Source organism: Pteropus vampyrus, unplaced genomic scaffold (genome assembly GCF_000151845.1).
Source record: "Pteropus vampyrus isolate Shadow unplaced genomic scaffold, Pvam_2.0 Scaffold82, whole genome shotgun sequence".
Taxonomy (NCBI): Eukaryota; Metazoa; Chordata; class Mammalia; order Chiroptera; family Pteropodidae; genus Pteropus; species Pteropus vampyrus.
In genome coordinates this window covers 8124350-8135837 of record NW_011888863.1, presented here as the reverse complement: position 1 = coordinate 8135837, position 11488 = coordinate 8124350, and the positions used below count along the sequence as shown (strand labels likewise).

At 34.0% G+C, this 11488-nt stretch overlaps 1 protein-coding gene across 1 annotated transcript in view; it reads left to right on the top strand.

The window, feature by feature from the left end:
• KIF21A (kinesin family member 21A) overlaps positions 1-10684 on the top strand; it is a 137991-nt gene extending 127307 nt beyond the window's left edge. Inside the window, exons 33-37 of the mRNA XM_023532407.1 lie at positions 36-200; positions 2212-2329; positions 3753-3923; positions 5194-5393; positions 9428-10684. Coding sequence (XP_023388175.1) covers positions 36-200; positions 2212-2329; positions 3753-3923; positions 5194-5393; positions 9428-9521 — 748 coding nt within the window. The 3' untranslated portion in view covers positions 9522-10684. The remainder of the gene's footprint in view (positions 1-35; positions 201-2211; positions 2330-3752; positions 3924-5193; positions 5394-9427) is intronic.
• The last annotated feature ends 804 nt before the right edge of the window (positions 10685-11488 follow it).

Below are 11488 nucleotides of genomic sequence, written 5' to 3'. Positions count from 1 at the left end.
TTTTTTTTTTTTTGCTTTGTTTTGTCTCTGTTAAGGTCTTCAGGTCAAGTTACTCTTGGAGATGCTTGTTCTGCGAGTACCAGCCGGACAGTAGCTATTCCTTCTGGAGAGAACCAGATCAATCAAATTGCACTAAACCCAACGGGCACTTTCCTTTATGCAGCTTCTGGAAATGCTGTCAGAATGTGGGACCTTAAAAGGTAGAATTTCGAAGAAAATGTACTTCTTGCGTATGGAAGATTCAACTTTCAAACATTAACATAATGCATGTGAAATTCGATTTCTATAACTTCAGAAGTTAATATTAAATCATAGGCTTTTCTTTTTAGCCTAACACCCCTAAGAGTCTTTTCTGTCCTCATTAGCAAACTCACAATTTTCCTTTCTTTTAAGTTCCATTGCTGGCAAAAAACAAAAGGTATATGAAAGAAAATAGAATTAAAACCTTAGCCTCTCTTAGTACTTGTCTATAAATTGTGTTGTTTACTAGAGACCAAGATTCTCATCTTAGTTTTACCAGTATCTTTGAAAGAATTACTTTTTTGCAACATTATTTAAACATTTTCTATCTCAAATTTTTCAGTTTATAAACTTAACAAATGTGGGCATAAATCCTTAAAGAGTTTTGGTGAATATAAAATAAAATATATGTAAAAGATAAAGTATTAAGAAGACAAAATGGTTTAAAAAAATTGATAAATTGAAATGTAAGACATTACATCTTTGATTTTTTTTACTTGCCATGAAGTATGAACTTTTATCCTTTAGTTGAGTTGTTTATTTTAGTTTCTTTTCTAGTTCTTAAAATTTGGGTAACAAGAGAATATTCATTTATTAGTAAACAAATATTTATTCTACATTAATTATGGCAGGTACTGCCCCAGCAATGTGATGGGACCTGAGAATAAAGATTGAGTAAGACAAATGTGGTGTATCTCACTTCTCAGAGCTCATGTTATAATGGAGGGTAAATGCCATTAAACAGACAATTACAGGGTACTGAGTAAAGTTTACAATTCAGATAGTAACTCCCATCTAGAAGGGCTTTGTCAGCAGTAAATCAAAGGGATATTTATTTGAGAAACTTGGAGAATAACTAGTTATAGCATTTCAACAGATGACTGAGAAAGTATAATGTACATAATTAATAGATAAATAGATGAGTGGGAAAGAGGGAAAGAACCACAGTCCTGAGTACTGTTTTAGAAATAAATTGTAGAAAATTATAAACAGTACTTGTTTTAAAAAATTGGAAAAGAAATGAGGACTTGGTTTATCCTTGAAGATATTAAATTTGACTCATACTGGGGATACCATAGAGGAAGATACTCAAAATCATAACATAAGGCAGACAAGATAATCAGCTTTTGAAAATTTTTATACTTTTTATTTTGCGGAAAGTTGGATCCTTTGAGACCTGTTTGATTTCAGCAACATGATTAAATATAGACTTACCTTAACAGAGTAACTAAGAGAATAGTTTTTGAGAATTATAATATCCTGAGAACTTAATACATCTCCGTATTCCAGCATCTTGATTTGAGATACGACTGTGAAACAAAGGTTCATTATCACCCCCTTATGATTGACATCACAAACTTTTCTACCAGTCAGATATATGTTCTGATCATTTTCCTATCTTTCTAATGATTGATGAAATGTACCACCTATTTTTTGATGTACATACACACATATTATAAATGTGTATACATGAGTACATATATATGTATTTGTATATGTGAGAATATTTATGTGTGTATATAATAAAATGATTTTGCTTTTTTCATATAGTTATTGATTAGGTAAGGTATACCTCTGATAGAGTTGTTTTCATTGAATTTCAAATTGGACCTAATAACATCAGTCATATGTCTATCACATGTTTGGACATTTAACAGATTAAGGTTTTTCTCGACTTAGGTTGGAGTTAAAAATTAGTCATTAGCAATATTTTGCACTTTTGCTGCCTCTTTATTTACTACGTAAATGACATTAGTCAGCTTTGGAATAACTTCTTTAGAACTCTTCCCACTTTCATTGTAGAATAGATTAGTTTGACCATTTTTTTTTAACTCTAATTTGAACGGAGTTGCATAGAGGGAGAACTAAAAAAATAGTGAACTGTTTTATCAAAGATTGTTTATGTTGAGACTTGGCCTCAACATGCTAAGAAATATTTTCAAAGAAAATTATTTTTCTTTCTTTTTAAAGGTTTCAGTCTACAGGAAAGTTAACAGGACACCTGGGCCCTGTTATGTGCCTTACTGTAGATCAGATTTCCAATGGACAGGATCTAATCATCACTGGCTCCAAGGATCATTACATCAAAGTATGTATAATAGAGTTGTTGAATTATATTCTTTTATTTAATGATTTGTTAGAATTATTCATTCACCCTTTCTCTTAACCAATTTTCTTTATTCCCGTTTCTAGCCTTTGCTTTTTCTTCCTGGTCTTTTTTTTTTTTTTTTTCACTCCTAGTTCCTGATTATATCATCTTAGTCAAACGTGTATTCTCATTTTTGATAGATGATAGGTTGGGAGAAATTTTAAAGATTTTAACTCAGTCATCCAACTAATTCTTGAGTCTCATTGTCACCATCTTTTTTACTGAGCATATTATAGTCTTCAGATTTGAGATAATTAGCAGATAGAGTAAGGAAAGATGTTTAGTTTGATTCTGGAAATGTTAAATTTGAGATACTAACAACAGAGGACATCATCATGTAGGCCAGCAGGCCATTCGAAAGGCAAGTCTAGAGCTCATGATACATTATGACTAGAGATGTAGATTTGGGAGCCATTTAAAAAGAAGCACATGCTCAAGGAATTAGAGTAGATGACATGACCAAAGGAATGAGAAGTTGCCAGGATTCATCCCTGGGAAATACCTTTAAGGATCAATAGGAACAAAAAGAGGATACAGTAAGAAAGAGTGATAGGAAGAGTGTAAGTACTCTTTCCAGAATCTTGGATTAAGAGATGAGAAATGGGTTAGTGACTTGAAAATACAATGGATAAGGGGAGAGGATTTTGTATTCTGTAGATGTGAGCATGTTTATATGTTTAAGAAATGGCCTTAGTGGAAAAGGAAAGTGTGAGAAGAGTGAAATGGCAGTTGAAGAAGGTGGTTGGGAGAGTTAAAATCAGATCAAATATGTGAACCTTGGGAAGAAGAAAGTACACTTTAGCATCTGAGAAGAAGGGAAGAGTAGAGAATGTTTTAAGATAAAAGGAAACTTTGGAATGAAGGGAGGGTCCAAAAACATATTTTTGATCATGCTAGCCTTTTGAGGAAATCACAAGGTCAGTGGCTAAGAGAGATGAGGACAACTGAGGGGAGTGAAAAGTTTTTAAATAGCAGCTTTAGGGGAATTTGAGATGACCACCAGGACTGCAGAGGTTCCTAACAGTGTTTAACTAACAATCATAGCATTTATTTGAATTTCAACTGGTTTGATATGTAGTATTTTTATTCTCAAACTTGTCATTTGTACACTTGTCCATAAAAAAAATCCAACAGACATGTAAGCATGTGACATATAAGGAAAAGTAGTATGAAAATAGGACTCAGGTTCATTCTAAGTCGTTCCTATCAGGCTAATTTAGATACTTTAGTAAAATATTGTAACAGAACAAATCATGTCATGTTACTATACATGTGTATGTATTTCTATGAAAGAACACATATAGGTGCTTATTTGTAAGTTAAGTAGAATGACTGCTTTCTTTCTGCTTTTTATTTTTTTTAGATGTTTGATGTAACTGAAGGGGCTCTTGGAACTGTGAGCCCCACCCACAATTTTGAACCCCCTCATTATGATGGCATTGAGGCGCTAACCATACAAGGGGATAACTTATTTAGTGGATCCAGAGATAATGGAATCAAGAAATGGGACTTAGCTCAAAAAGATCTTCTACAGGTAATGTAAAACCTTTTCATGGAATTGAGTGGGTACTGCAAAGCCATTCAGTAGTCTATATAAGAATTTGAAGAGCCTCTATGTAGACCTTCATTGTTTAGGGATAATATTAATGAGGGCTTCCTCTTAATGGGCATTTCCTCATCACCCACTAGAGTTACTAATTATGAGAAGGGCAACATTCAACATTTAATAATACCTCCTAGATAAGAGGAAAATAAGAGTTAAAAGATCTGGGATCGCCCATGCATGTATTCACTAAATCGGTCTTGGAGTAGGGCAGTTATAGTTTCTCATTTTGGTTTTTTTGTTTTATGTACACATATTCCATAGAGTACCAAGTTTAGCTAACGTTAAAGTAGTGTAATGACTCCTCATTCTACAAGAGCATCTTCATGCATCCAAAAATGATCATTCTCTCGTTTCCATAGAACAATAGTTGAGCTGAAGTGCTGTATCAATACAATCAAATATTGGTGTCTTTCCCTAATTTCCAGTGAAAGAAAATAGTTAACAGATGACATTGCTCTAAATTTCAAGCTTTTTTCCTCATACACGTATGAGTGTATACATATTGCAGTTGCCACCACTTTCCTGCTTGCAAAAAAACAAAACCAAAATAAACAAGTAGCATGAATGTTAATAGATGCATAAATTGCATATAGATTTTTCTTTTCTAGACATACCTTCATGGTTGTAACTTTTATATTGTGCATATAAATACATTTGTGCACAAAATACAGTCATATAGTATGATCTTATAATATCGTTTGCTTATTATGAAATGTATAGGTTAGCTTCATTCTTCTATAAAAAGCTTTAGGCCTCTACGTTATCTACCAAAAGTTTGAGACGGTGACTTCATGAGGCAGTCCTTAGTCTACATACCAGATTGTAGTTTTCAAACTTGTTCTATGAAATACGTTTTAGAGAAAGGTGAGATATTTACTTGCCTGTGGAGAAAATGTTATATTTGAAAAATTTTGTATATTGTCCAGATCTTTCAGATTCTATAGGTTTTTGACATTAGAGGAATTAAATACTGATATAAAACTAATAATAATTATTGAGGCAAATTGGGGAGCAAATTACAAGTTTATTTGTTTAAATCACTGAGAGTGGTTGTGTAGAAAATAATTTTTACAATTTCTAGGCCACTCAGCATTCTAAAAATTGAGTTTTGTCAATAAAAATGTTTAACTTGTTTTGGTGTGAAAATGTCCGTTTGGAAGGCTCACCTTAAGCTGCTAATTTCTCTTTTTTCTTTCAGCAAGTTCCAAATGCACATAAGGATTGGGTCTGTGCCCTGGGAGTGGTGCCAGGCCACCCAGTTTTGCTCAGTGGCTGTAGAGGGGGCATTTTGAAACTCTGGAACATGGACACTTTTGTGCCAGTCGGAGAGATGAAGGGTCATGAGAGTCCTATCAATGCCATATGTGTTAATTCCACCCATATTTTTACTGCAGCTGAGTAAGTTTTTCCTATGTGATTTCCTCTGTACTGCTTACTTGTATTCAGATTTAATAAATATCGTAAGTTGTAAATATCTTGAAACATAGAACGTGAAAACCTTGAAATCCCTATTTTATTAGAGTCATTCTCATGTCTGCTTTAGGATGTCTTATTTATATTTTCTGATGTATACTATGAGCACTGAATTTAGGTTGCCCATGTTACATGATAATAATGTTACTCCTATATTAGTACTCTGCTCATACTAACAAGTCTGCTGCCAGATCTTTCCCTGGTAATTTTTTTAAATATATAAAGTCATTTATAGATGACTAATTTCTAAAGAGTTTTTTCCCCAGAAAGACAACAAACTTGCCATTCTGTACATTTATAACAAGTCATTTAAAAAAATCTCTTTGTGCTTCTTCCACCTCCCTTTAAACTGTAAATACATAGTAATAATATCTGCTTCCTCTTTCTCATGGGTGGCTGGGTTGATTGATTCATTTTTTTTTCATTTATTCCTTCATGAAATTTCTTCTGTGTGCCAGGCACTGTTCCAGGCTCTTGGTAATAGAGAGGTGAATACGCCAGATTCAAACCCTAGTTTACATTCTAAAGAAAAGGAAAGGAAATACATAAATAAAGTTTATTAAATGGTGCTATGTGCTGTGGAAGACAATAAAGCAAGGAAAGGAGGATGAGACTGTCATGGGGCAGGGGTTATATAATAGGTGCTCAGTGAAGGCCTCATTGAGAAAGTGACATTTAAGATGCTTGAAGGTGGTGGAGAGATGTTGTGACCATAAAAATGATGTAATCTAGTGCTTAGTATCTTCCAGACATTGTTCTAAGTGCTTTCCAGGTAGTAATTCATTTAGTACCTGGAACTGTAGAAGGTAAATATTCTAAACCCTATGTTATAGGTACTAAAACTGAGGTAATTCCTAACTTAAAGTCCTTGTATAGTAATTCCATTCTATCTGATATTTCTGGATCTGTTGTCATTGATTGATTTTTCTTATAATTATGGGTCTTATTTTTCCTGCTTTTATGTCAAGGAGTATTTTATTGGGTGTTGAACGTTATAATGTGCTTTGAGTATTAGATTTTTTGTGTTCTTTTAACGAGTGTTGAGCTTTGTCTGTCAGGCAATTAAGTTACTTGTGGTTCAGCTTCATATTTTTGAGACTTGTTTTTGACTCTTCTTGGATTTCTACCAAATATTCTGAGTGTTTGATGATATCTCTCTACTTTCCTGGTCAGAACTTGAACATCTCATAGCCCTCTATAAACTCTGAGAATTGTTCAATTTATAGCTCACTAACAGCTGTTTTATGGTCTGGTCTTGTAGTCTTAATCTTTTTATGTGCAGTTTAGCATTCAGTCAAAGACAGTAGGGAACAGCTACGTAGATTGACAGAATTATTTTCCCGTAGCTCCATAGTTCTGTCTGCATAGTTTGCTCCTCTCCTCTACGTGGTCCTGCAAATTCTACTGCTTCACACCTCCCAGATTTTCATTTCTGTGTCTTTCAACTCAATGATTCTGTGGTTTTCTGCTTGGATTCCCTCTCCCTGTGCTGTCTGTAGTCTGGAAAGTGATTCTAAGCCAAAAGCCAGAGCTGTCACAGAGTTCACCTTTTTTGTTTCCCTTTTCTCAGGGATCACAGCCCTTCACTATCTATTGCCCAGTGTCTGAAAGCAGTTGTTCCTTACATTTTGTCAGGTTTTCACTTCATTTACAGCCGGAGAATTAATCTAGCACAAATAGATACAAAAACCAAAAAATGGAAAATAAAAAAAAACAAAAACCAAACCCAAACAAACAAACAAAAAAACCTCTGTTATGGCCAGTAGTGGAAGTTCAGTCATCTCAAACTTACTATGTCCAAAACTGAACAGATTTTCTCAAGAAGTCTGCTCATCTTAAAGACTTCTCCATCTCAGTTGATAGCTTCTGTCTTCTCTGTTGCTCAGGCCAAGACCCTTCATTCTTCCCTTTCTCTTATACTGCATATCCAATCCATCAGCAAATCCTGTTCTACCTTTAAATTATATCTTGAATATGACCACTTCTCATAACTTCTTCTGCTATCTCACTGATACCAGTCGCCATCAGCTCCGGGATTACTACAGTAGCCTCCTAAACAAGGCCCTGGCCTATACGTAGTCTGTTCTCAACATAGAATAATCCTTTTAAAACAATGGTCAAATCATATTCCTTCTCTGCTCAAAACCTTGCAGTGGTCCTGCATTTCACCTAGAGTAAAGGCCGTATTTGATCTGACCCTCTGAGCACCCTCTCTCACCTTACCTTCTAGTACTCTCTGGCTTGTTCTTTCTCTTGCAACCCCAATACCTTCTTTGCTGGTCCTCAGATACACCAAATTTACTACTGCCTTGGGACATTTGCTCCGGCTGCTCCCTTTGGCTAGAATGCTTTGCCTTCAGATATCTTGAACTTCTTCCAATGTCTTTCTTTCTCAATAAGGATAACCTTGCCATTTTATTTAAAATCGCAATCTCTCCTTTTACCCAGCACCCCTGATCCCATTTTCCATATCTTTTTTTTTTGTATAACATATTTACTTTCTAATAAACTTTATAACTTATTTATTATGGTTTATTGTCTATCTCCTTTTGCTAGAATACATGATCTTCAAGTGTGCAGGGTTTTGTTTTTCATTTTATTTATTTGTTTACTTTTGATTTATCATATGCACCTAAAAGAGTGCCTGGAACACAGCAAGTTGCCAATAAACATTTGTTGAGTTGATGGTTGAATGAATAAATGGAATCAGATGAATTGTGTAGATGAATAAACATATCCCCTTGCTGTTATCAATGTACATGTGCCGTGTAGTTTGATGAGAATATTATTTTTCCCCCAGTTTTATTGACATATAATTGACAGATTGTGCTATGTAAGTTTAAGGTGTACAGCATAATGATTTGACTTACATAGATTGTGAAATGATTACCACAGTAGGTTAACATCAATCATCTCATATAGATACCAAAAAAAATAAGAGGAAAAAATATATATTTAAAAAAATATTTTCCCCCTCATGATGAGAACTCTTAAGAGTAAGATTATTGAGTAAAAACCGAAAAGCCTGGATTCTAGGCTCAACTCTGCTGACTATGTTTCATTGGACAAGTCACTAAACTTTTTTTATCCTCAAAATAGACTACATAATTTCTGAAGTGCCTTCTAACTATAAAATTCTATAGACTTTGTTACAGCTTCCGGTTTATTAGGAAATTAGAGAAAAGCACCATTTCCTTTAAGCCATGAGAGACATGGTAAAAAATGTGATTGTCTAATGACTGGTCCCTAATACCCATATACCGGGTGAACAAAAAAAAGTTTTCTCAGAAACACTTTGTATCTTCTATGTTCTATGATAAGTAGAGTATTAATCCACTTCTCAATAGCCACCTGCTTTTTCTATGGGCTTATGCTGATTTCATCCAAACATAATTCTTCCTAACTATTGCTAAATTCACCAAGTTCCAGGATTCCCTGCTCCAGCTTCTTTCCCAGAGGCTTCATGTGACCTTACTCAGAACTGTTGTGCATGATGACCTCTGACCACATGCCACACTACTGTTGTTTTCTGAAATAATGAGTCCAGTGGAGTAGTTAAGAGAAGGGGCCCTGGAACTGCCTAGATTCAAATCTTGGCTCTATCAATTATTTATGATCTTGGGAAAATTATTTACCCTTTCTGGACCTCAGTTTGCTCATCAATGGAAAGAGGATAATGGCATTATCTACCTCTTATTGTAGTTAAAGAGAATTAAATGCATTAATGTGCACAAAGGGCACATAGAACAATGCCTTGCCCATACCCTTGATAATATGAGCTATTTTTAATATCATTATTATGAGTACCTTTCAGATATACCTATGGGACAATGTATATTTTTACTTACATCTATTAAAGACCTCTTCAGAAAATGTTTCCATGATAAGTAATTCTAAGAGCTGTTTCTTTATCTTTCTGCTTCTTTTCTCATGTACATTTTAAATTTATTGTTTTGTAGTGATCGAACTGTAAGAATTTGGAAGGCTCGCAATTTGCAAGATGGTCAGATCTCTGACACAGGAGATCTGGGAGAAGATATTGCCAGTAATTAAACATGAATGAAGATAGCCATAAACTGAATACTGTGATAACACTCTGTATGTTCTTTATGGAAAATGTTACCCTACATTTATTAGGCAAAGATTAATGAGTGGATTAACTGGAAAATATATCTGAATTCAACTGCTGAATATAAATGTTATTCTAATAAAAATGTGTGCTATTCTCTGTGCTTAATATTAATGTTGCTCAATACATACATACCCTATAATTGATATATTGCTCGATTTGCACTTTTATTGTGGCTGGGTTTTTATGGCTAGCTATAAAAAACACCTTCAAATTATTTGAATTACAATATGTATGCCTTTGTGACAGTCAGAAAAAAATACCTGGAATATAATGCAACCCACTATTAACTCATTTATATAGTCCGTTCAGATGCTTTATGTATTTAAACATATTTGGAAATGTTAGTCAAATTGTGGTTTGTTTGTCTGGGGTTTCCAAATTTCAAAACTCTTTTAATGAAATGGAAAAAAAGATGAGAATATTGTTGATGATTTTTCATTAGGAGGAATTGACCTTAATCTACTAACAAATAATATTAAACAATTTGTGGTAAATGTTGATGTTTACTTGTATTGACCAAAGTTTTGCAGCTGTGCTATATCCTGTGCTCAGGACTAAAATGCCGTTACATTGTTTTATTAGTGCTGTGCATATGTTCTGTGATGGAAACATTTTTGATGTCCTAACAGAAATATATTTTGATCTATTTTCCTATGGAGTTGTTTCTATTATCACCTTTTAATTTCATTTTTATTTAATAGTAGTATTTCCTTCCCCTTTTATCTAATTTTTTTATATGCTGCTAAATATATTTTAAATACACTATGTTTGCAAACCTTGGTAGCTATGATGAAAACTGTATCATCTGTGGTGGGAAAAGCTATGTAAATAGGTAGATTGTAAAAAGAGAACATCTTACGTTGTAACTGTATGAATTTTTAAATGCTGTAGATTGGATTTGCGAAAGGATGTATAATTTATGTGTCTGTCAGAATATTAATTTGTAAATTCTGCAAGTTTAATTTGTATGTAGATGGTATAACATTTGAAAATATTGTCTTGTGATTTTTTTTTCCTTGAAAAAAAAATTTGCTTGTAAATGAAAACTTAGCTAGGACTTCAATAAACGTGTTGCTATGAATTATTTTTATTCTATTGTTCTTTTTCTAATTATATGAAAATGCCCAGTGTTTGTAAAACTTTGTTTTCACTGTGTGATATAAGGAAAGGCATTTTGTAGTTATCTAGCAATTCATACGCGTTGTTATCCAGCACTTCATATGTGTCTTTTCTTAGCTCACTAGACATGAAATATTCTTTAAAAGTTTTAACCATAATCCAATCTTGATGAACCAAGAAGCTTACTATTTAAAGGAATTAAATTGAACTATATAATTTAAAGATTTTAACATAAATAGTAAAACAAATAAAAATTATTCCTATAAATGTTAGGACAATAGTGACCTTGGTTATTTAGAGAAATGGAGGGAATGGTGGCTGGCAGGTGTTGCAGGAGGTGAGTTGGGAGTCTAGAGGGATGTGGAGGTGCTTCTGGGGTCCTAACAATGTTCTAGTTCTTGATCTGGGTCTCAAGTGACATGTTAAAGTGTCTGTCTGTCTATATCTATCAGCTATCTATCTATAGAGAGAGGGGGAGAAAGAGAGACAGAGACAGAGAGAGAGAGATTTCTTAGCACCTTTGAACAATTTTCTGTGTTAGGTTTATTCCTTCCTTTTGAATTACACCTCTCACTGTAGATACCAGTTTCTCATTCTCCCTACCTCCTCTTGCAGCCAGGGTAGCATTTAGACTTAGCCCATGAGAGCCACTGGCAACAGACTCTGAACTGGAAGCTAGTGACATGGAAATGTGGACACCTCACTGAATCTCTGTGATAGGGTAGTGGTAGCTAATGCTATTTTCAATGGAAGCAATGGAAGAAGATTG